The sequence below is a fragment of the Amblyomma americanum genome, chromosome 1, assembly GCF_052857255.1.
Source record: "Amblyomma americanum isolate KBUSLIRL-KWMA chromosome 1, ASM5285725v1, whole genome shotgun sequence".
Classification (NCBI taxonomy): domain Eukaryota; kingdom Metazoa; phylum Arthropoda; class Arachnida; order Ixodida; family Ixodidae; genus Amblyomma; species Amblyomma americanum.
Genome location: NC_135497.1, coordinates 495,811,299 through 495,837,832, shown reverse-complemented (window position 1 = coordinate 495,837,832; position 26,534 = coordinate 495,811,299). Strand labels below are relative to the sequence as shown.

Genomic DNA, 26,534 nt, shown 5'->3' with positions numbered 1-26,534 from the left:
ATACTTTATTGCTCCACAGTAATAATACATCTATTTGTTGAGTCAGCCCAAACTGCAATTTCTTGTAATGGTGTGTACTCAGCAGTCAGTACAAAATAGTTGCAATAGAAATCAGTTAAGCAATTCAGAATGAATGAAGCATGGTCAGTGGATGATGATAATAATGGATTTCTACGGCCAAAGAGCGCCATGGCACAAGGTATTTTCCATTTCTCAAGGTGGGGTCAAAGACCCATTTCCCAAGCATTTCACCCTAAATAAGCCGAGCACTAGACCAGGGAAAAGCTTGTACCCACTGTATCACCAGTGGGTACCCGGCAGCACTGGGGATAGAACCCCGCACCTCCCGCATGCGAGGCGAATGCTCAACCACCATGGTCAATGGAGGTTTTGTTTTTACTTAGAATGCTTTCAGTGAACTATTCAAGTGCACAGACAATCTATTAGTTGGAAAAGACAAAATTCTGGAGACAGAATTTGGAACAAGAAAAGCAAAACAAAACACCATTTGATGGAAAGATTTGGGATGTCTTAATGAGTGTGCAGGTATGTGACGTGTTAAGTTTCCTTGACCCATAAATGAGCGGTTACCACTGCATTATCTGTTCAAAATGTCTGGTTGTTTGCTAAAACAGAAGACCGGGCTTCTTGGTAATTCATCTTCTATGGAACCGGGCAGAAAAGGACATGGATGCAGAAAAGATTACGATGCCAAGTGTTTGAAACAGGTCATTTCTCAGCAATGTGCAAGAAGCAAGGAAGTTGCTAAATTTGTCACACTTTCACATTGCTGGACTGTGAATTTGTGGCATACCTTTTCCATTACTGTCCATGCAGCCTTCAGGGAACTGCACTATGTGCTACTGGTACCATATGGACAAATTGTCCATGTGAATGAGAACGCGTGCGGTCATTCCGCAGTCACTAGAGTATTTGGCTGCTCCTCTTCCTCAGATGCACAGTCCTCTTCCTATGAGCACATCAATTCTCAATGTAGCCCCTAGCAACAGGAGTACACTTCCACCACTTGTGCATTAAAAGGATAAGAGCACGTGCTTTGCTTCACCCACTTTATGCTCAGACCTTGTGCCAATGGGCTTTCGTCTGCTTCCCCAGGATGAAGGAAAGTTTGAAGGCTACGAACTTTTCATCTTATGAATAGGTCACCTATGCAGTGTGCACTTAGTGTAGTCAACAGATGCACTAGTAACAGTAGTTACTACCACTAGTGGAGACTGTCAAAAAGTTGGGACTAAATTCATTGCAAACTTACTTTTAAGTGTAACTTCCTTCAATTTTTTCAACTAGTAAGTTGCAAGGCAAGAAGCGAAATTTATTGATTACACCTTGTATTATCAACACGTCTTTAATTTGCAGTTAAAAAAATTGCAGTTAAAAAGGTGTTTTCCACAAATGGCCAGTGGCTGATAAGGTCATAGCAAACATCCTTGTTCTGTCAAGACGCACAAAGGACTGACCTTTTCCATAGGCACAGTGAAAAACATGATGGGCTTTTGTGCTTTCTATGTTGCCAGACAGCATCAGTTGGTGCCAGCATATGCACTACATCCGGGGTTTATGTAATCAAGTGCGGGTTCTGACTATTCCACAGAGAGCTTCCGCAGATATATACCTGTATCTTTTCACTTTGACATAAAGGCGCAGGCGCAATTTCACTTCTTTAAAAATGAAACTGTCAAGAACCACCCCCTTCCCGTTTCACTTCACTTGAATAACACGATAGCCAGCAAGCTCTGGTGTCCTTCTTTCAGGAATAGATTTGAATAGAATAGAAGCTTTATTGTCCGCAATTTTACATATAGATTTTTCTGCCGCACCTAAACACGTTGGTGCTTGTGGGTGGGCCGGCAGAAGCAGTGCACACCATACACCGGACAACGAAACGCTCACAAATATACTAAGTTGACTCATAAATCAACACTATTAAAAAAAAACGGGCAAGTATATCCTCAAAAAAGTGATGCCACACTCTTGTACAGAGTTCAAAGACGTAACAATATGCAGAAGTACAAGAATAAACCATCACAAAAGTAGTGACAATTTTCACACGCAGTTCTGCCGAGTAATAGAGCCAGAAAGCAGAAAACAACGATACACTGCCCCTTAAATGCAACAAATTCTATAAGTGCACTTTTCATTTTCTAAGTAACTGAAGACAGTCATGCTCATGAGACTGATAAGGAAAATGAAATAAACGAATAAAATAAGTACAAAAGAGCAACATAAAAAGATTGGCAAAGCTTTAAGAAACACAAATATGGCAAGCAGGAGTGAAAGAGGAAAAAAAGTAAAAGGAAAAATCCCGTTATACAAGCACCCAGTTTCTTAACGGGAATTTTTATTTTTTTCTGTCGCTGATACACAGGAGCTCGTCAAGTAAGCTGTTAAACTGTGGTAAATAATACCTATGAGTTCTTTTCCCATAATTAGTATAAACTCGTGGCACCATAAGTCTTTCCTTTGGCCTTAGTGTTCTTTGCTCACAGGTTCTTTGGAAACTTATGTCATAATAATTTGTTAGAATTACATACTAATATCTGTCTTAAATTCAATAGGCTTAAATTATTCATGATATCTTCATTCTGTCTATTATTGAGTTGTGTCACGTACACACTATTTCTGGAAATCTTACGCAGCAGTTCATTAACTTTTGTTTGCTGAGTAACAGAGCAGCTGCCGTAGATTGTTACAGCGGATCATAGGATGCTTCCGCCTACAGACTGAAACACATTGTAACATGTTTTGACAGTTGCTCCTCGTAATTTGTATATATATGCCTCAACTTGCCTTAACTTTTTACAAATGTATATGACATGTTCATCCCAGGTAAAGAACTCATCTATGCACAGACCCAGATATTCGACAGGGTGGGTATAAGGAACTGGGATGCAACAATTGTCACATCGCAGTCCATGAAGCCTTAATTCGCCATTAAGTTCGACGCACTTGTGAGGATTCCTAATGCACATGTTGAAATCGCCTGCTAGACACTAAATTGTCCGTATGGTCAAGTTTTCCCAGAAGTTTTTCAAACTCGAACAAGAACTCACCTATCGGCCCGCTAGGCAGATGGTAAACTGCACAGATGACAAAAGTGTGTTCATCAGACGTTATATTTACAATCACTGTTTCCATGTGTTGTGTAGGTATGGCGGTGCGTTCAGTATTCCATTCGTTTCTAATGTACAGCAGAATGCCGCCTCCTCGACCAGTTTCACGGCAAAAGTAATATGACTGATAAGCTGACAACTCATGTTTCACATGTGGGTTCATCCGCATTCATTTCTGTCAACGCTATTTATTTATTTATTCAAGGTACCTACAGCGCCTTGAGAGGCTCTGGCTTCTCGGATAAATGTAAAAGAATTTCATTCCAATGCTTACGAATACTTCTTATATTGACATGAAGTAAATCGACGCATTTCTTATACCCTTCTTCAAACGCAAACTGCTTTGCATACACGTGCCATCCATATAGGTCTGTAAAATTTGTGCACCCATTACACTTCCTCTAAGTCATCAATGAATGAATTCAAATGACTTTGTCTCCCTCTTTCTTTCTCATGAAGACCTTGCTGTTTCTTGTCCACGTGAATTTGAAATCTTTCACGCACTTTTGATTTTGCAGCCCACCACAACTGCCGAACATGACGAGACATGTTGTCGATGATGTATAGATGTCTTCCGATTTTAATTAATCTCTCTTCGCGGCCCATGAATTGCGAACATTTCGATCATTGAAGCGGATCAATACTGGAATTTTTTCTTCTTTAGCTTTTAGCCTGTGAGCAGCATTGACACTCTCGGAATATGGTGTGGGCAAACTAATCTTTTGTGAAAGGAATGCCCAAACACTGAAGATATCTTCATTTTCCCTGAAAGGGATGCCGTGCATATTTCAATGTTCTTGCGCCATGAATACTGTTTAACATCATTTACAGCTATCTTTAGTTGTTTCGTCTCATGGCCACTTTTATCCAGTTGTTCGTGAAGTTCGCACATGTGTTTACAAAGCTCTGCAATGTTTTTTTTCATTTTCTGCAGTTTTTTCCATGATGTAATCGTACTGCCCTGATAAAAATTTAATCGATTCTTCTATGATGGCAACTGTTACAGCTTGCTCTTGTGCCGTTTCTAAGATATCGTATTGTCTTGAACTGTGAATGCTCTATCGACTCCATACTGTTGAGCATATCAGCAAGTTTCTGCAATGTCTCTGTTCCGTGTTGCACAAGGAGTTGAATATTGTCAGCTTCTGTCTGACTGACCTGTTCTCTGGTTCGGTAAACAATGGTCCTCTATACTGTTGCTATTGTCAGGCAGAAGACTCTATGGTACGGTTACTGTGTCAGTAAGGGTGAAGAAAAGGTACAAAATTCTTAGCATAGTGAAGCTATTATTTAGAGTATAAACAATATTGGAACATTTGCACCTCACAACATTGTTGATTTATGTCATGCCCCATCTTTGTTGTCAATTTAAAGCACAGCAAAAAGTACAACAGCATGAAATGTGGACCGCATATAAACATGGCGGCTTTTTCGGTACCTGTTGCAAGTTTGTTCTCAGTGACTCGTGAATATAGGACATGAAAAAATAGTTGCTGTCACGTGAGGACACCAGGGTGAAAACGGCTAAATGGCTCCGATACTTTCTTGCATGTTCTGCAACCTGTGGGTACAAAATATAAAGCAGTCTTTTTGTGCCGGGAAAGCTGCATAAGAAAAGCAACGCGCCATATCTTTTTCTTTCTAGTGCTGCACCAAAGCCAGTAGGGCCCTTTATACCATCCTGGGCAGAATTTCTGCAAATAATTTCCTTACTCAGGGTGTAGGCAGCTTAGTGTGGTAAGGTTGAAAGGGCCCCCTGCATTACTTTGGAATGTCTGTTGGGTTCGTTGGTAGCCACTGGTTGTGATGGGGCACCATCAAGAGTGTTGCTGGCTGGTGTTGATGAAGAGTTCTGGGTCTCTTCAACACCATTCTCAGGAGTTTTGCAAGGGCTGCAATCACCCTCTCCTTTCTAGGACACCTCTCCTGTTGGCTGCTTGACTTGGGACACCTGATGATCTACAGCATAAACACCATTGGCGCAGCATGCCTACAGCAGCTTCTCTTGACAGTTCATGTGATCTAGACCTTGTCAAATACACACAGAGTATGTGACGCATGAGTCATATGCATTACAGAGTTGTCCTCAGTATGATATTGTCAAGCATCCAGAACCTGCATGCTTCCCAGCACTCTACCTGTCTCTCAATCTGTAAGCATGCCAACAACTGAACTTTAAACATGCAATTTTTCTCATCACAATGGAAAACGTGTTTCTAAGGTACTCAATTTCACAACACTTGTCAGAAACACTGTAGAAGATTGTAATTGAAAGCTTTTTGATCACCGAATACTAGTTTTTATGTATCATGAAGAAGCTGGAAACCATGATCAGTGAGTGAAGATCACAACTGCCAGACAGTAATTTTACCATTTTCTTCTATAGAACAGCATCCATTTCAGTTTCCGTACCAAAAGCTGTTATGGCGCAGTGATGTGCGCCTTCTCGACAAAAATTTTTTTACTGCTTCAACCAACAAATGCAGAACACTTTAGCGGCATCTGGCGACGAAAGCTTGAAGCACCTCATTGGCAGTGCGAAGGGAGGGTTCCTTTCCATCGAAGGACGCATTCGAGAGAGCGTAAACTAAAATAAAATATGACGAACACTCCCGAGAGAGAAAACAAATTCTACGCTCAACAAATATATTATTTTACTGAGATATGGTCACATCGTGGGATACACTGATATAGCAGCAAGGTCTCGCTGCAAGTGGCATTTGTTTGTTTTATGCAATTTTCAACAAAAAATTAAAAATATAAATCTTTGTTTCATATTGCAAAGCTCAATTCTACTACATGAGGCAACACATCATTTCCACCACAACCTCAAGACACGTTTTGGTTAGTCTTCAGTCCCTTTAATGTGAATTATGAAGAAACTACCCATACATCTTTCACCTACTCGCTCTTTTGTGGCTCTACTAAACACAAATGCAATAATGCAAAGCTTATTCGGCTCGCAACTGCAGCTGTGTTTCCTTCTTTCGAATGATGCACCAAACATTAGTGTATATGGATCACCATGTGGTGTTTGCCTATGACTGCTATATAATATATAATTGATTTTCTTCTGACATGGGTTCAATCCCTGCTGTGGTGGTCACATTTTGATGGTGGTAAAATGCTAGAGGTCCATGTACTGTGCAATGTCTCTGCACGTCAATAAACTCCAGGTGGTTGAAATTATTCGGTGCCCTCTACCACAGCGACCCTCATGGCCTGATTAGCTTTGGGATGTTAAACCTATAAAACCAAACTAAAACCTTCTACTCTCACCTGTTTCGGTTTCACCGCCGCGATGGCTCAGTGGTTATGGTGCTCTGCTGCTAACCCACAAGATGTGGGTTTGATCCCGGCAGTGGCGGTAGCATTTCAAGACAAAACGCTACACTCGTGTACTGTGCAATGTCGGTGCCTGTTAAAGAGCCCCAGGTGGTCGAAATTATCCACAGCCCTCCACTATGGTGTCTCTCATAGCCTGAGTCGCTTTGGGCTGTTAAACCCCACAGTCCAAACCAGCGCAGCTAAGCATCTCAGCTGCCGTAAGCAGGCAAGGCACCCATCGTCTTAGCAGCAAATGCGGGAGTAGTCATGCATAACATTGGTTCGGGCCATGGAAGATGCGTGACAAGTGACCACTTCATTCGAGCGTCAAAACTGTGAAAATTGGACAAGGAACCTGACAGCCTTGGGCGGCTCACCACCACATCTGTGCAACCCAGGCTACGCTAAGGGACTTCAAGTAATGCAGAAAGTTGAGCGAGTAGGTGATTCATTATTAAGCTTGGCACCAGCTTAAGTAAAAAGACACAGAAGAGGCACACGGGTCAGCGATTGTCCTGCGTGCCTCTTCTGTGTCTTGTCTTCCACTTACGCTGGTGCCAAGCTTAATGATGCTAGGCGAGCCACGTGCGTCGTCGGCCGTGGCAATAATCTCATCTCTTCCATTGTCAGCAAACAACGAAACAGCGAACGAACGTAAATGTCTGAGAGCAGATGTGAACATGAGTACATAAGTAGATGTTAAGGCAGGTAGGCGTGAAAGCGAGTGAGCTGAGTGAGTGAAAGGACCGGGGTTGAAATCCCTGTGCCGCGCAATTCTCGATCGGTTTTTTTAAAAAAAATTCCGCGTGTCGATGGAACTGCATTATCAGTCGTGGGGTGCGGCCTGACCTCGGTGACCAGAACCGACAACGCACTCCATCACCAGAATAGGATTTCGCCACCCTTGTGCAGTATTTGGCCACAACCTCCCATATGAACAAACCAATTGAAGGCAAGCACAGCAGGGGGCGGCAGAAAGTTAGGTGGGCGAATGAGATTAAGATGTTTGCGTGGATAGGAACCGTGGCCCACAGGACAGGGTTAATTGGAGAGATATGGGAGAAGCATTTATCCTGCTGTGGGCGTAGTCAGGTTGAGGATGAGCAATTGTAAGTGGACAAGAGTGTGAAGTGAGTGAGCCACTTCTCATGATGCCATGGTATGAGGGAAATACAAAGTCGATGGAACTGCCATATAATGACAGCATTAGAAATGTTAGATTCATTGGATAGAAACATTTTACTCCCGCAGTGGGCCTTTGCTAAATTTCCGGTTTATTGACTAGATACGCTGAATCGTCGCTGAGGTATAACTCGTTCTCTGAATTAACTGGCCTCTAGATTTTTACCTTTAACATGCAGGAAAGTTAGACGAAAAAATAGATTTGAACAGTTCAGTCAGCAGCGTAAAATTCAAGCTTACCTCGAGCGAGTAGCCACGATAGCAAATGGTTTCGTTGTGCTCATCGTCAGCTTTCTGTCTGCGAATTTTGAAATGCAGCTTTTCAAGACTTGCTCAAACCCATGGCAGCACTCGCACCTCCGCTAAGTGTCGCCAAGAAAGAAAGTCGCAGACATGTGAAAAAAAAAAGCACAATCCCCTTCTTCCAGCCCAGCGGGTACCTTCAGAAAGGTTGGGTTATCTACAGTCTCGTCAGCAGACGTGTTGAGTCATGAGCAACGCTGATGTCCCAAGCGATGGGCCATCTTTCGTTCTTGCTGTGTGGAGCGCATCGGGCCCACGCTGCTCGTTATTTTCGCGTTCCCTTCGAAGACTCGAGCCATGATCCACTGCCGAGGTTTGAAGCGTCTCTGAATGTTGAAAGTGCTGGCTCTATATCTGTAATATTAATCCTGAGCGAAGTTTCTGCCAATGCAGGCCGCCATGCTGCGGTTGTCACTGCTACTGCCGCTGCCTCATTAACTGTGAGACAAGTGTTGATTTATCTTGCGTGAAATAATTATTTACTTTCAAATTTTTTATATTTGTTTTATTGTTAACTTCTTATAGCACACTACACAAGATGAATGACTGCTTTTAGTGCGTTTCGGCAAAGTTGCACATGACTAAATTCGGCGGATTTTTTTTTTGATCAAGCGTTAGTTTTTAAGATGGCCGCGCCCAGAAGATGCGTTTGTCCGTGGAGCTGCGGACCAGGCGATGGCCTAGTTCGGGAAGGTTTGTTTTACTTCTCCCGAAGACGCTATTCTTTGAAATTGGTGTGGGTATAGCTGTGCTACACGTTAACATTTGTTTAGCAATGTTTCTTAGTAGCAGTGCTGGTCTTCTGATGCCAACTTTTTATTTGAAATGTCCGATTACAGGACAGACATATGACGGAAGCAACAACCACTGAAACCAAGGCGCATAGGGGAGTGTTTCTATTTGTTTTAAAAATGAATTTGTGGTGCTGGTCAATGAGAGATTAATAATGTATTCCATCGCTGTAAGGTAATCATAAGAAATCAGAAGAAAAAAAGCCACATGCCGCCGGCGGGATCCAAACCCACGATCTACGAATCTCGCATCCGGTGCTCTACCAAATTCGGTTAGTTCACTTTTTTAGCCATTTCTTCAAACCTACGAGGCGTTTCGTTACAAATGTGCTTGAAATTAGCCTCCGCATGCTTTTGTACTCTTAGAAACGCACCACTAAGATTTGTGTTGTGAACGCATATTGATTTCACCGACGTGGTCCGTTGCTGTCGCTAGACTCGGTTCTGGCTAGAAGCCAAATTTTGCGCCGAGCGTTTCTTCAGGTCTGTCCAGTGTGGCTGTGCTAGTTCCGCAAAGTTGGTGCCGCGAAATGTGGAGCTCTGGTTAAGGTGAGACAGCCTCGTAATACTGCTTCGACCTTTGAGCACCCATGCTTATCACTTGGTAGAGAGAGGTTGGTCAGATGGTTCTTGATAATCACAAAGTGAACACGGGAGGGAAAACCTCACGGTGCTTGCCAGTGTTTCAACAAGAGGACTGTTATTAGTGACTTTCTTATGTTTCCTTACAATTTGTTATTATCTATGTACAAGCAGTGACTTACATCAACAAAAGGTATTGAATATCATTGTGAGATTCCTCATGCCCTTCATTTTTTTTGCTCCGGAGGCGAAACCCGGTTGAGGTCAGAGGTGCAAGAAAAAGTTGAACATCTACATGTTACTTAAGGTTTCAAATCTTGCTCAACATGAAGCCATTGCAAAGATGCGCACATGGTGTTGGAAAGCACGATCTTGCATACTGCACAAACAAAAGCCAGCTGCTAACTGCTGGTCATAATAAATGTGCTCACACCAGTTCAGACAGAGGATGGTTGAGGTCATCAAAGGGCACATTGCAGTACACATGCTTCCTGCCGGCTTTTGAAAAACCTACTTACTATGCATCTTATTTGATGTTTCATTTGTCGCATACAGCAGGAGCTAATGCTATCCACATGTGGCTATGAGGGTAATGCCAGAAGTAAGCTGACGTGCAAACACTAGGAAAAACTCTGTCCAGTAATAAACCAAGTTGGCTGCTCTGTGATGCACCTTGTGTGTATATGTTAATGCAGGCCAACATTACAACTCTGTATGCAACCCATGTACAACCGATATACAACTTGGTGTCAAAAGTCTCTCTGCCAGCAGTGAGCATATTGTTACGTGATGGCAAGCCAATGAAAACAGGACTACATGAAAGATGGCGATGGAATGATTTAACGGCGGTGGGCCTAGCGCGAGTGCTCCGTGCTGCGCCACTGCCCACTTTGTCGTCTAGTCCATGACACTACCCAGGGCTCCCGAGCGATCGTCCCGATTCTGCGAACTACAACCTTTGTCCGTAAAGTCCCGAAACCGAGTGATTAAAAAAAATGCATTTAACATTGAAATCATTTGTGCAGCACCTCTTCGACATAATCTCCCTTGCAGTCTATACACAGCTTCCAACGCTTCTTGAGATCTTGGAAACAGTTGGAAAACGCTTCTTTTGGCAGGGCTGTCAGCTCCTTTGTCGTCGCGTGTCGAATGGCCTCCACGCTCCCAATCCAGCGACCTTTTAGGGCTCTCTTCACACGAGGAAACAGGAAAAAATCATATGAGAAGAGGTCAGGCGAGTATGGTGGATGGGGAAGTACAGTAATGCTGTGCTTGCTGAGAAATTTTGTCACGCTGAGAGCAGTGTGCGGCCTTGCGTTATCGTGAAGAAGGCTTCATTGTCCAGATGCCCATAAGTCAGGGTGACGGTGTTGCAGTGCATCACGCATGTGTTGGAGCACGCGGATTTCAAACTCCTGATTCACCGTCCGCCCTTGTGGGACGAACTCATGATGTATGACATTTGTGGCATTGAAAAAAAAAACTATCAGCATCGTCGTTTTGGTCTTCTAAACTATCAGCATCGTCTTTGTTTTGGTCTTCTGTCGCCGCACCTTCCTCTACGCTGGAGAGCTTCTGGACTGTCATTCGGCGCTCTGCCTTTTTGTTTGAGGATCGTTTTGAAAACACCATGTTTCATCTTCTGCAGTGATGCTCTCGACGAATGCAGCATCTTTCTCTACCTCCGAGAACAAATCAGCGCTCACTGATGCCCGCGTGTCCGTCTACGTAGTCCTGTGTGAGGGAGTGTAGCACAAGTCTGGCATTCAGCTTTCGTTTCCCCAAGTTCTCACCAAAATTTGGTGGCATGTTGTCTTACTAATGTCGAGAGCATCTGATAGCATGTGGACTGTAATGGTGCAGTCTTCCTGTACGATTTCCCTGATCCGAGCCACGTTGTTTACATTCCATGAGGTTGAAGGGCACCCCTGCCTTGTGTCATCTTCCACGGATGTTCTCCCCAAAACAAACCTCTTGTGCCCGCGATAATGTCTCATTGCCGTAAGCGTCACGAAGGAGCTCATACGTCTGTGTGGCTGTCTTGCCAAGCTTCACACAGAATTTTATGTTTAAATGCTGTTCGAGGTGGACGTCTATCTCTCCACATTCACTCACAGTAGAATGCACAGACTAGCGACAACGTATTTTTCTACATGTAGTGCCATCTAGTGGCCGCCACAGCAACTAACATAAATAGCTCAGGTTAGTCCAAAAAGATGGCGCTACACATACGCATCAACATTTGTTTTGGGGAATCATTTATAGAGAAAATAAATCAGTCTCGAAACTTTACGGACAAAGGTTGTAAAATACAGTGGCGATGAAACGTAAGACGTGGCGATGGGCATGGTAGAAGGGATGAACAGAGTCCGTGAGAATATTTTGTATGAACTAGCCAAAAAAATTTGTGCCGTTCTTGATGCCGCATGAAAAAAGTTAACACTGATTAGGAAATAAATGACTTATGTGCAGTAAGAAATGGGAACATTGGCTGTGCCAGATGCATGCATGTTGCATCCCCGCAGCAGCCATAGCTTGAGCAGTGGCAAAGGGAAATGGAGCTGACAAAACAGCTTATTTGGGGTCATCCATTCTTTGGCTTCCTTTTAAGATACAGCTGTGAGCAGGTAAATCAAGGCACAGAATGTCAAGTGTTTGGGAATAATGCTCTGATTAAATGTACTGCCAGGCTCTGGGTTCAAAAATTCAGCTTGGGAGGTATGCTTCTTCATTGCGCATCCCACTCACTGGACACATGTTGGATGACGCAATACTAAATGTGCCCATAGAAAAAGACAACTTCTCATGTCACTTTGCCATACATTTCCGCATTTCTGGGTAAACTGCAAGATTTTGCCCCCACTACATTGGAAAGGCATTCAGGTTGAGAAAGTGAGTATTCCACACACCGTCACATGCCAACAAGCAATGAGTACAGCAGCCTCTGTCGTTTCTCTTCCGTCACTGCAATGGTTTCATATTCGGTTGTATTAGCCACGGTCTGTGTTTCTGCATGCACCCCAGGCACATTTTCAGCACACGAGTCAGTTATTTCCATATCAGTGCTCATTTTTGTAGCGAGATGTCAAGAACAGTAAAAACTTTTCTGGTTACCTTGTGCAATGGTGGTGCATCTGCCACCAGTTCAGTTATTTTGGTCAAGCTTCAGCAGTGGTGGATTTTCGAAACAAAGGTACAGCATCTACAAGCGAGTGACAGGGTACAAGAACAAAGATAAAACTCGGAGCCAGATAGCTCTGCTGTTACTAGTTAGACAGCTGGAACTCCAACAAAAGTATGAGACCTTCACACTTCTGTGCCGCAACAAAAAATCTAAGACGTCCTGAATCGCTTCGATCAGCATTTCACAAGGAACTGCAGTACAACATATGCATCGAAGTATTGCACCACATGAAGTAATGACAAGCCAAGCTTTTGACAGATTCATGCAAGCTGTTAACGTAGAAGAGGGTCAAATCAGCACTATGCACAACGAGATGATTACGAACCGTGTAGGCATGGAATCGGTGACACCGCACTCTGCGAATGTTTTTTTTGCATGAAAAGACACTTGTCCTATGGAAAGCAATCAGCCACTGCATGGGAGCACAGCTATGTTGTACGTCAAAGAAATGCAAGCACCCAGGTCGGAGGATCTCGCACCACATTGTAACCGACCAAAAGCTTCTGACCTCATGCTAGGCGAAAACTCCGAATGTGTGCTTGCTTGCTGCCAACCGTTTCAAAGTGTCCTCATCGACAGAGGCCCACATCTGTGCCAGCTTTCAAAGACCAATGCAACACGTGTGGCACACCCAGCTGTTACACTGTGTAACAACGAAGATTTGTCAACGCGGTAGTGGCAGTGCTATCGCTGAGCGTGCGCTACTGGCTGGCTCTAGAACAACCGCCGACGGCCAGAAGAACACCGTTCAGTGCCTGGTTCTTTCAGGGCCATTAAACCCCTTTTCAACTGCATCATGTTGCTAGCCCTTGAACATTTGCATCTGGTGTGAACATTGTTGAAAGGTGCACCCCCTTCGTTAGATGCATTCACTGTTTGTCCTACCTGCCAGTGCTAATTAGCCTTAATGACAGTGCAATCACTTGCACTAATGCAGTAGCACGATTGCAGGGAGAGTTCTTTCTAGTGGATTTCACCGGGTGCATCAACTGAATTCTTTGTTGTTAGTCTGCCAAGTGCAGTAACGTTTGGGTAATGTGACTCCCAGAGACTGAAGTTCATCCCACACCTCGACAAACTTCACTGTGGGTCAGCTGATATGAAAGCCAGAAATGAAGAGTTGGCAAGCATAATTGAGCATTACAGCGATGTACTTGTTGAAGGGACAGGTCTTCTGCATGAAGAGTACAAAGTAGCACTGGACAAAAGTTCGGAATATTCATTTTGGTGCCATATGGATTCTCATCAGACATGAATGGTGAGTTAAATCAAGAAATGCAAACCCAGGGAAAAAAACAAGTGTTCACACAAGTTGCTGAACCAGCCCATTGGCAATTCTGAATAAAAAAAGATGATTGTGTTCAGATCTACCTTGACCCATGAAATCTGAATGAGGCAAACATCCATACATCTGAATGCTGACATTTCATACCTTGCTGTCAAATTTAAATGGTGGATCAGCGTTACTCAGATAAGCTGAAGTTAGCAGGGACCGGCTACACTGGCTCAGAGGCTTCGGCATTTGGCTGCTGGCTTAAATGGCTGTATTTCAATGAAGGCAAAATACAAAAGCACCTGTGTGCTGTGCAATGTGAGAGAACAAAAGAACCCCAGTTGCTCCAAATTAATCCGGAGCTCTGCACTATGGCTTCCCTTATTGTCCGAGTGACACTTCGGGACATTAAACCCCACAATCTGCAATTTGAAGCCAGCAATGGCGAAGATCGGTTACCTTGGCCATGTGGTGTCTGCTGATGGAGTCAAAGCAGATACAACAAAGGTCAAACCTTTCATGCAAAACATTTAGCCAACTGGCCAACAAGACCTACAGTGCTTTCTGGGTATGGCTAACTTCTTGACAAAGCTTACACCACAAGGAGACCTCTAGTTTGGGCTAGTTGGTTCATGATTCACAAAGAAAACGGCGCGAAATACGGGGACAAAAGAGAAACAAATATGACAGGACCATCGCCAACTTACAACTGAGTTTTATTTCGCGCAAAGCCTGCCTTTTTGTAAGCCAACACACCGTAACAAGCGTGCACTCACGCATTTGCAAAGTCACGAAGCCAACTCACGCCGTACAACAGATCACTGAAAGGGATCTAATACATGAAGCAGGATAAGTAACCAAGTAACATTTTATCATGGCCATCTGGAAGAAAAACCGAAGGGACGTGAAGAAAAATATAACAAACAGCTCTGCACAAGTATGAACATCAAACGATCATGACCACGCAAACCCTTAACCGAAAACTATACAACTACATGAGGAGTGACACCAGATGACCAACAGGACACGTGGAAAAGAATGAAAATTTAAGACCAAAGCTGCGTCAAAGGTAAAAAAAGACGGCGAAAGGCGTGATGAGTGCGAAAACCTTTAACATTTGGAGCCGGTCAACCGGCAACCATATGAATGATATCCGATGGCCAACAAAAACATGGAAAAAAAGGGAAGAAAGTCAAAAACAGGTTCAGACCAAAGTCTCCGTCAAAGGCACAAAAAGCAGACAGGAATTTGCGCAAACAACGGCACTTCGTCAGAAAGAATAGCACCCAATGCTGTAGGGAGTGCATGAAAAAACAATAAACCTACAAAATTCCTTCTAGCAAAGTGAACTCTTCGTTGCTAAGCGTAATGGATGGCTTGCTGACGCATCTGCTCCCTTCTTTCCTGATATAAAAGGCTTCCATCATCTCTCTCTACTCTGTCCTTTCCACTCCTCAAGAAGATAGTTTTCTCGAACTCAGGACGGCAATTCCTGCAAGCTTTGCAGGGATCCACTGGGAAGCTTCCTTATTTCGCAGGTCTCAGCAGTGCTCAGTGGCACGCTCATTGAAACATCGACCTGTTTGGCCAATGTATATGAGCCCGCAGCATAAGGGAATCTGGTAAACAACCAGAGTTCTGCACTGTGTGAACTTGTTTTGTTGTTTCACAGTACAAGCCGGTTGTTTTTCTCAGTTATTCATGGCGCAAAGCCTAGAAAGTTTGCATGGGGCTGAGAATGTGACCTGAACGTTATGTCTGCCTGCTACTTTAAGGTTGTGCAAAACCTTGTGGATGTACGGTATTACAGCCACACGACGAAATCGGATCTCTGCTTTCAGGACCTTGCTTCAACTTCTGCAGAATGGCTTCACACACGGAAGAAACCACACAAGAAGGGTACCCTGCTTCTTTTAACTGCTGAACTTGAGCGCTGAAACTTGACGAGGTCATATGGGGGCATGATTTGTTCAAAGCCGCTTGTAAAGAGTTCTAAACAATCGCCGTTTCACAAGCTTCGAATGAGCACTGTTAAAAAGAGAGCAAACCTTTCTTTGAATGTGGACTATACATCCAACACAAGTCATCTTAAGAAACCGTATCCTAAGATCGAAGAACTGGAGTTCACCATTTGTCGGGACCTTTTTTGTCACGGTTGTTACGGCGTGTTGGCTTACAAAAGTGCAAGTTTTACGCAAAATAAAATTCAGTTGTAAGTTGGCGCTGGTCCTGTCGTGTTTGTTCCTCTTTTGTACCCATATTTCGTGCTGTTTTCTTTGTGATTTACACCACAGCTAGCCCAACAAACCCAATTCAAGTGGCTGTTGCACAAGAGCACCCTTTTGTTCAATGTCCAGTTCCATGCGATTTTGCATGAGGAACCGCATCCTTGACACTCAGATGCAAGCTGTGAAGGCTTTTTGTTTTCCTGCTGCCAGCTGTTTTCAAAGGCCGACCGGCATGAACTCTAGCTGCGCCTCGTGTGACACCTGGACGGCGCCTTGCTAGTCCAGTTGGTTGCACCTTGATGATGCGGCCGCACCTCAGTGAACTTGCTTTTGCTGCTGTTGAAGCAAGATGCATCGCAACTACTTGAGGCTCTGTGCGCGCTCTCTTCAACAGTGCCAGGTCTCTTTGGAGCAGGGTGAGATAAAATGGGTTATCTGCAGCCAAACTGTATTGCCGCCACAGCGCTTCTGTGATGTTCTTGAGTACCTCAGCAGCATCCTGTGAAAAACCCAAAATAGCTCAGAGATCTGTGAAGTGAGGCACTAAAGTACCAACTGTAATGACTTTTGCAATGTACCTCTAGCACCCCACTCACTTCTCTGTACTTTTTGTCCTTTCATCTTATTGTTTACAGCTGCCCTTGGTTATAATGGCCATGTGTTTAGGTTATTCCGATATGGGCACTATAATTTACAAAGCAAATTGCACTGTGGAAGTTTGCAAGGTGCCAACATGATGGATTGTGGAAAAGTAGAACATCAATGCACTGCATCAAATGAGAGCGTGGGAAAGATAAGCTGGAGCATATCTTGCAATAAACCTGCATCCTCATATACTTGGCACTACTAACAATGCTCATGTCATGAAAGTTATGTTACATACATCAAGTACATAAATGTTTAATGCGCGAACACAGAGAAGTAAGCTGTTTGCCAATCGTTTTTACAAATAAACAGTTTTTTGGACTCGCTGAATTATTCAACATGCCTGTGAGGCATGGTACCACAGAAAACTTCCAATAAGAAGCAAGAAATACTGAAAGAGCTATGCACTCTGGTTACGAGGAAAGTTTCACATTACACTTCTACTCTGTGACCAATGCTGCCTTTGAAAGCTCTGTTCATTGCTGAAATCGGTGTAGTAGCATAGTGAGAGGGTTGGTTAATGCGAGTCCAGTTACAGTTTTGAGCAGGACAGAGAGAGGTTTCAGCTCCTCTTAAATGAGAACCTTGCATACTGCTTTAGGGAACTGCCATGCAGCCAGACTTGAAACTCATATATTGTAATGCACAAAAAAAAAGAATGTGCCCCAGACCTCACGGCATTGATGATTGGAACTTGGCCCTGCAACAGCAAGCTGCTCCTCAACTTCCATTGTGTCTTGGGGCAAGCTTGTAGCATCTTGCACCAAAGGCTGTGGCTGTGGCTGGACAGGGTCATTGCCTAGCTCGCCTGAGCCGCTCCCTGGCTGGTCCCATGCAGACTCACGGAAGTCACGGAAAAAGGCAGGATTTTGACACTTGTCACCTAGGGCAAGCCATGCGAGCTGGTGGCGGTCTTGAGTGCTAAGTATAGGAGCATTCGGGAATCCTCCCCCATAGGTGCTGTGAACGAGTGCCTGGTGCTTGCAGAATGCCCCCTGCTGGCCAGCTCGGCAGGTGCAAGTGCCAACATCCTGCCACACTTCATAGATTTTGCCATCCTCTGTGCAGCTGAGAACTTCAAACAGATTGCTGCCAAGGGTGCGGATGCTTGCAGCAGCATTTTCAGGCATCCTTTCGAGGAGTTTGTCGTATAGGAGCTTGTGGCTTGGTACACGGTTGTAAGCGTGCTTCAGCAGCTTCTTCTGCAGGTGACCTTCCCATAAGCTTGTGATAAGGTCCACAAGGGCGACAACATTAAATGCTTTATGCCTGCCCAGAACCACATCCTTAAGGACCCGTATGGATGCTTCAGCGAAATTATTGGTGTTGTGGCCCCTTGTGAGCATTCCAGAGCGGTACAGAAGCACCCATTCTGCATTGCGCTCCAGGAAGCCAAGAACACATGCTACGTAGCCCTTATGAGACTTGGCCTTCATTTCCGCTATGGCAGTATTCAGGTCATTAGCAGTTGATGCATACATAATCTGCAAAAGAGATTATAAAACACATGACGAATGCACACCAATATTTGCCTCCTGTAATGGCACTATTTGTGCATAAAAATTTATATTGAGTGATCTGTCTTTGTGTCATCTGCGACTTATGCTTCTGATGTTGCAAGGTAACTAACATTTCTGACGCTACTCAATATCGGGCTGCTAAACATGTAGCAATGACAATTTTCCATGAACTATCACCTTGTCCCAAATATTTCACCAAAGTGGTGTTTCCATTCTCATATTCTGAGTTTGTTTGCCCCCTTTTATGCTATAGAAGATGTGACTTAACCATCTGATATGTTAATTATCGTACGCTGCATTTTTTACAATGTCTAAGATTGTGTGGGTGTTTTGGGCGCTTTACGTCCAAACCTCACTGTTACCTTCAAACTGCACACGACTGAGAACAGCAGGTATTTTCAATCCATATTGCACAAACTTGTTGCCATTATAGCTATTGATTCATTATTTATTTGTGGGCACAAGTTTGCCTAATCAACAGTTTTCCGCCAAAGCATTCTTTCACCTTTCTCCTTGCCACCACCGCATGACAATTTTATATTAACAATAGCCTGCATGGCCCCATTCTAGAATGTAAATACTTTAATACCTATGCTACCAATAACCTTTTCTGGAAAACTTATGTTAACTACATAACATAGCACCATATGCTCGCTTCACACAATTGCTCACATCAACATCACTCAAAACAATGACAGCTATAGTATATACTGCGTCCAACCCTGTTTAGAATCCTCTTTCTAAAAGCTACGCAAGCAGATTTTCACTAACTAAAGCTGGAGTGAACACACAGAATCAATTACTTTAATGTGCGTAATTAGCAGCATAGCAGAAACATTACAAATATGCAACAAACTCTAAACATGGTATGTCACTATGTACGTTTTTCTCACGTTTTTCTTAAAATCAATCTTTTCAGAAGATTTCTCACTCTATTAAAACCACCTAAAGGTACCACTGATTGCTCATGGCACTTACATTCATGTAATGTTCATCATCCTCACAAACTTGATGTACCTCTTCAATTAATAACACGTATGCAGTTATTTCTGTCAGAGACATTCCGTACTTGGAACTGCTTGCCAGGCACATTAGCCACTATCTCCAAACACACTAGCTATTATTCATTTCAGTATGCACTGAATTTATGATGGGTGTTGTGTTCAATGTGTTGCGTCCGATTTTATTGCTCTGGTGGTTCGAAAAGCATGTAGTTATTGATTTCATTTAATTCTACTTGCAGCACGCCTTGTATTATACTCGGTGTTTTTGACTTGCCTCTTCTCTTGCGAACCCAGTGGCTTTGGCTGTCAAACGTAAGCTTGCAAGCTTGATCATACCCGCGGTGCCTTCCACATAGGGATGACCGACACCCCAACCTGTGACCATTGCGGCCATGAAGAATCAATTGGCCATATATTGTGCTCCTGCCCGCAGTACAGTCCACAGAGGGCATGCCTTAGCCACGAATTTGACCAACTGGACGACCAACCGCTATCCGAAAAAAGAATTCTACAACATCGAAAGGACCTACCGTCGCAGAAGAAGGCCGTGCAAGCGCTTTTGCGCTTCTTACAATCTACCGGCCTGTGTGAAAGACTAACTGGAACGCCTAGTGTGTGTGTGTCTCCACGTGTGCACGTTCCTTTTTTTTTTCCTCTCTGTCATCTTTCTAACCCCTATCCCCAGTGTAGGGTAGCAAACCGGAGACTCACATATGGTTAACCTCCCTGCATTTCCTTCTCTCCCTCTCTCTCAATGGAAGTGAAATACAAAAATACCCATGTGCTATATAATGACAGTGCATATCAAAGAACTCCCAGGCGGTATGAAATAACGTGGAGGCCTCCACTGCAGTGCCCCTTGTAGTCCATGTGTCACTTCAGGACATCCAGTACCATGATTTACATTTTTCTTCTCATCTCTGCGTCTTTGTGACATTTGACCAATTTTATGCATTCTTTTCCCTCCTCTCCGCAATGCTTCTTGTAAGCTGTGACGGTGAACTATAAATAGACATGCAAGCTTGCATTTGTAATGAGTGCAGATAATCATTATTTTATGACTACATAACAGAACACAATGCTTGAATGCTTGACAAGTCAGCCTTAATTATAGGCCAGACCTCCCAGCCCAAACTTTTGGCAGGTTGATGAAAAAGTCGCAGAATGTTTGCTACCTTCTTGTTACATATTTTAGTTTATGTGGTACTGTGCTCAAATAATCCATTTGTTACTGCACTGCCATCGTTTACGAGCTCTGCCTATCCCAAATGTAGTAGGGATTTGATGGATTACCCTTGTAAAGTAGAAATTTAAAACTTGTTTATGCAACTATGACATGGAAGCCATCATATCTTCAGTGCAACTGTTTCATTACTTGGATATAGTATACCAGTTTCCTCTATTATAAAACTGCATTGGGGCAGCTAGGTTTGTTTGTTGGTATGGTAGCTGCTGACAGTTGTAACCCTCCTCAGTGAAGTATGAACAGAGAGCAGTGGTAACAACTGAAAATACTTTATAATAATTTCACATCATAGTGATATGTGCAAGAAGGGCACGTGGCTAAGAAAATGGGGTTCTTTGGTACCGTTCCTTTGGTGCATGAAAAAAAATCCACAATATTCGCTACATCTACAGCATGTTTTCACGGCAGTCACAATCATTCAGGCGCACATGATTGTGAGAGCATTCTCATTTAATTTAATGAAATCATTATTTTCTTCTAGGGGCACAAAGAAATGAGACAACGGCCCAGTGCCCTAGAAAATCTGCTTCGTTCTTATGCTTTTAAACCCTGCCCCCATGCCAAGAAATGATGCTATACTACTTCTGCTGCAGATCTGTCACTGATTTCAGCACAATAGCGAGCTTGATTTCATCTTTGATATCATGAACATACATACATACATACATACAAGTTTTATTCTCCACAAAGAAGTGGAAGGAGGCGGAGGGAAAAGCCGTACATTTGTGGCTTGAAAAATCCTCCGCCCCCTTCAGTGCATACAGCAGCAGAGCGGGACAATAGACACACATTTTTTTTTTGTTGCAAAGAGGAAAAAAAAAAATAAACAGCACTATATCGCATCGCAAAATAAAATAAGCCTAAATAAGAGTTTCAATAGAACACTGGGTTTGGACTCCTGGAAAAACATTTTTTTTTTTAAAGTAAACAATGCAATGTAATTGAACATAAAGAAAGACCTGTGCGTTCATTCACAAAAAAGAGTATGAGTAGCAAAATATTTGTACATATTTGAAAGAGACATATTGGATACATCAGTGCCTTCTTTTTCTGCAGCATTCAATAATCGTGGAAGGTTATACCGGAGTGTTTGTTGTCCATAGGCAGTACGACATTTTGGAACTTTCCATCGTTCTGGTGTTCTGGTGCTGTAGATGGGATAATTGGGTTTTAGTTCAGCCATTTCAGTAAAAACTGTACTCGCTCGTTGGACACTTAAACGGTACTGCCTGCATAATTTGTATTCGTAAATATTTCTTACTTTCAATAAATTAAGCAAAGAAAAGATATCTGAAGAAGGCGCTGTGTATTCAACGTTTTCAATTATTCGTACTATTTTTTTCTGTAGCCTTTCAGGCTTCAACAGATTAGTTTTTGTTGATGTTCCCCAGATGTTCCCCAAAGAAAGCGTTATAGACCATTAGTTTAACTTTTTTTGGAAGAGTATAGCGGTTGCGATTTAAAATTCCAGTTATGCAGCTCAGTTTGCTGATTAGACTGTTTACATGATCATTCCATTGTAAAGTTGAAGTAAAATATACCCCTAACACCTTGGCAGTATCTACCACATCAATGGCTGCGGATCTAAACATTACGGTTCTTTGTAACGAAATTTGTTTACTTTTTGGTCAAAAAATTACCACCTTTGTTTTGTTTGCGTTAAGTTTTAATTGATTGCTGGAAATCCACGAGTCCAATTTGCGCAGAAAAATATTTGCTTTAGTAATTCCTTCAGCTTCAGAACGTGATGGCACCAAAGCACTCATGTCGTCGGCATATATAACGAACTTGGTATCTCAGCAGATGTGTACAATATCGTTAATGTACAAATTAAATAGGACAGGGCCTAAAATGCTACCCTGTGGGACTCCTGAAATTATTTTTTTTCTGTGAGAAATGAAACCATTTATGTCGACATATTGAAATCTACTTGATAGATAACTTTGGAGCAGGGCCAAAACATGTCCCCGGATACCATAATGATGCAGTTTTTCAAAAAGGATAGTATGACTAATATAATCGAAAGCTTGGCTAAAATCAACAAAAATACCGATAACAATACATTTCTCTTCAAAATGTTTTAGAATATATTCCTTATGGTCCAACAGCGCCAGCTCTGTAGACCTGTCCCTTCTAAAGCCATATTGCGAAGTAGTTATTATATTATGCTTGTTGCAGAAGCGCGATATTCGATCTAGGATGATTTTCTCGAGACCTTTCGAAAAGGCAGGAAGAATTGACACCGGTCTGTAGTTAGATACATCATTTTTATCACCTTTCTTATATAAGGCTATCACACGGGCGACTTGCATTTTTGTTGGAAAAACAGCTGTAGAAATGCAGAGATTAAAAATATGTGCTAGAATGGGGCTGATTATACGTATCACATACTTGACAGGTCTTATTTGTATACCATCTGCATCAACACTATGAGAATTATTTAAACTCAAAAAAAAGAGAACACCCTTCATTTGCATCTGTTGGTTCAAAAAATATTGTGCTAGAGTTTTTCTGCCCTAAAGTTTTGTATGATGTTGTCTGGTTTTTAGTAAAATCTCTGTTAACAAAGTAGTCATTAAAAATATTTACCATTTCTTCTCCTTTTAATAATTGTCCTTCGTGAAAAACTTCTTCAACTATGTTTTTTCTCGCTCCGACCCATCAGTGCATTTAAGTTATTCCACATTAGGTCAGTGCGCTTTACGTTGGAACCGAACATATTCTGATAGTAGAGTTCTCTTGCTTTTCTTAGCTGCTTAGTCAAGTCATTACGAAATTTTTTGAACGTAACGAGATCAGATGCTGTACGAGTTCGCATAAATGTTTTAAACAGACGTTCTTTCTTTTCAATCTTCTTCAATAGGCACTTTGTCACCCAAGGTTTTCGTCATCTCTTATTACCCGTGTGGCGTTGGAATACGAAGTGACGTTGGTATACCGAAAGAAACAAACTCAAAAAGGTATCATAAGCTACGTTCGCATTTGTTGCCTGAAGGACGTTGTCCCAACAAACTGTTTCCAACTCATGATAAAAAGCTTCTAAGAGGGTAGGTGTAACAGGCTGAAAAAGATCAAACACTTTATGGTGGAAGTTTCCCCGAGTACTAAATTTTATGCTACAAAACACAGGCAAGTGATCACTAATAGGGTAAGTAAGAACACCGGAACTGACAAGGTTAGCATCATAATTTGTTATTACTAAATCTAGAATTGTTTGCGTGGACGACGTTAGTCGTGTGGGAGAAACAATGTGGTTTATACAGCCATTAGATAGCAATACATTTTCAAAATCTGTTTTCTTCATACTATTGCTACTCATATCAACATTAAAATCACCGGCAAGTATCACATTGTATCTGTTTAGGTTAAAAAATGACAATATATTATCTAAAAACCGAAAAAATTCAAGGAGAGAACCATCCGGAGGGCGATAACAAGTTGCAATTACAGCGTCTTTGATTTGCAGACAAATAATCTCAAAATTATCTGTGACACAAGAGAATTCTGAAAGCAAGGCAGGCTGTAACAGAGAGCTTACTAGCACAGACACAACACCACCACAATGCTAATGCCAGAAATTTATGAACTTGCCTTGCCTTCAGAGTTTATAGCCATCAATTCTACAATTCCACCATCTCTCTATGCCTTAGCAAACCAAAAAAGTATGAGTCGAATTCTTTTAACTTCACTCTGTAATTGACATCATGTTTATATTACGTTGCAATCCACTTTCACAGACCACAGAAATGTTTTTTTTCTGGGTTTTTAAAAAAAATCTGTGTAGAAGAGAAAGAAAAACTTGCCATGTGTAGTGTTCCAGAAGCCTAACACCCTACAGTGTTGCAGATAAAATGTGCAACTATTTCATACTGTTTCAGAGGGATCATTCTCACGAACATGTGCTCTTTGAAGCTCCCATGATGCAGTCATGTGTTGCTTTGAAGGCACCCACCGAAGTACCTTCACTGGGTTCTCCGAGCCATTCATGCACATTCCTTTAATACTCGTTACTGGACATTATATGTCTGACATAGTTCATGTTATTTTATTGTAGGAATTCAAACAGCCGGCATTTTGCATCACTCATCACTGACCAATTATTTTCTAGAAGAAATTGACAAAACTAAAAGTAATGCATGCTTCATTTGCGTTCACCTTCTGGAATGTAGTCATCAAATCTCGCTTGTCATCCCTGCTGGTGTCGCGTGATGCATGTAGCCAGCGCCACTCGGCTTGAGCCACATGAAAGTGGCAAAGGAGCTGCTTGCCTTCAGGCCATGTTGCTTGCAAAGCAGCTTTCTCAGCTGCCGAATTATCCGTCATAAATGCTTGCGGTGCCTGCAGAATATAAGCAATATTTTGCACCTTCGTTGCTGTAAGTAAACAACTTTATTATTCATTCTAAATGGTATGAAGTCTCTACATTGCTTTTCATTTGAGGCTTTTGTGTTGCAAAGTTTGAGGTGCAAAGGACACAGAGACTTTCTGTAAAAATTGAATTTGACTGCCCAGATGCCCCTTTTCATGATTTTATTAAACTATATGCCTAAAATATTAGCACAGCGGTAAACTGGAAAAGTAAGATTTCTTATCCATTTTTTATTGATGAAGCTTTTAAAAAGGTGGCATGAAAATGTGGTGCTAATATTTCATTATGCCAGCAGAAAGAGCAAGAAGTTTAGTGGTCATAGCTTATGCTTAAGACACCATTCCTTTTGTCCTTGACTGGGGAGCAAACAGCCATTCATCTTATGTGCGGCAAAAACACTGACAAGTAGTTGGGCTTTGAATGGTGTAATGAATCGGCATTTTTGAAACTGAGCAACAATGACAACTAAGAGACACTAATGTTTGTATGTGCTTTTATCCTCTCCTATCCAGCCATAAATCAAGCGGCCAAATATCGCAGTAGAAATGATAATGAATAAATATCAACATTTTTATTCTTGAACCTTAACATAGCACTCTATTAATATGGACTTGACCTTGATGCTTTAACTTTTGTTGTGCCATCTGAAGTAACATTATTTTAAGATTTATTCTATTAATTATGCACATGGGCAAATGACAGCTTTAACATGTGGCCACTGGGAACAAAAGCATGCAAATGTCATTCTGCCCCCCCCCCCCCCCCCTTTTACCAAGATGCCCCTATGTGAATACAACAGAAAGCGTAAACAAAATGCATGTGATGGGCCACTCTTGTTTATATCCACTGCTGTAATTATAATTTGTTAGCTCATGAATGTCCTGAGTATTATTCTTTACTTACATGAGTGCCACCAAAGCAGGTTGGGTAGCTCAGCTTCAGCAGACCAAATGGAGCTTTGTAGCTCTCGCTGCTCTGAGAACTACGTAGTAGTACAGCAAGAGGCTATGGCACTACTACTATCAAGTGTACCTCTGCTAGCGTGCACTTCGCATGTTGAACCTTTTTATCCCTGTTTATGGCATCAAGGGTGCCAAACTAGATACCTTCTTTAGGCTTTTTAGCAAGCAAGGGAAGGGAAATGATTGGTTCATTAATATGTACACAAGAAACGATCAATAAAGTCCAGGAAAGCATAGGGGAATACTGTTCTAGTTATTCTTTTAATGTTGTAAACTGTATTGAGAAATTAGTGACAGCGTAATTATTTTTTGGATGTAGGATAACTGCGTAACGTAACGTGACAGAACACACAAGGAAAGACAACCACATGCTGCCGATAGGGTCCAAGTAGGTTGCACCTGCATGCCCATGTATGTAATGCTATGCTTCGGGCTTAGGGTGAGGCAAATGTATCACTGGGCAGAGTAATGTTGGCATGTATGGATATTAAATCTCGATATTACAGATAATGAAAAGTAGACACTGTAGCATACTCACTGTTTCACAATGCAGGAAGGATTCATCATGGATGGGATTTTTGTTGTAAACCACACAGCTTTAGCAATGCAGACCAGAGAAGGTTGCTGTAAGCTGATTTAGACCTGCGTATGGCTTTTCATCCTGCTCTATTTTCACCGAAAAGGGGGCCACTGTGGCTTGAATGAATATACTCTAAAGCCTCTGGTGGTCCCTCTAAGGGGAAAGAAAAACTACTGCTAGCCGAGAGGTTACCTCTGTTGGCAGCAT

The 26,534-nt window shown here is 42.4% G+C and overlaps 1 protein-coding gene across 1 annotated transcript; it reads right to left on the bottom strand.

The window, feature by feature from the left end:
• Positions 1-910: 910 nt before the first annotated feature.
• On the bottom strand, positions 911-26,534 carry LOC144127744 (uncharacterized). Its single transcript, XM_077660644.1, has 4 exons — positions 26,520-26,534; positions 24,572-24,754; positions 16,366-16,500; positions 911-970 (listed from the first exon to the last, which is right to left on the bottom strand). Exons 1-4 carry the CDS (start codon positions 26,532-26,534, stop codon positions 911-913), a joined length of 393 nt encoding a protein of 130 aa, XP_077516770.1.

Bases quoted from the DNA above. Each gene is read 5' to 3' on its own strand.
- LOC144127744 (XM_077660644.1), bottom strand. The intron at 16,501-24,571 runs GTGAACGCAAAT...GGTTTTTCACAG, and splicing joins TGATGACTACATTCCAGAAG to GATGCTGCTGAGGTACTCAA. The intron at 971-16,365 runs GTAGTTGCGATG...ATGTGCTCATAG, and splicing joins GAGCGCGCACAGAGCCTCAA to GAAGAGGACTGTGCATCTGA.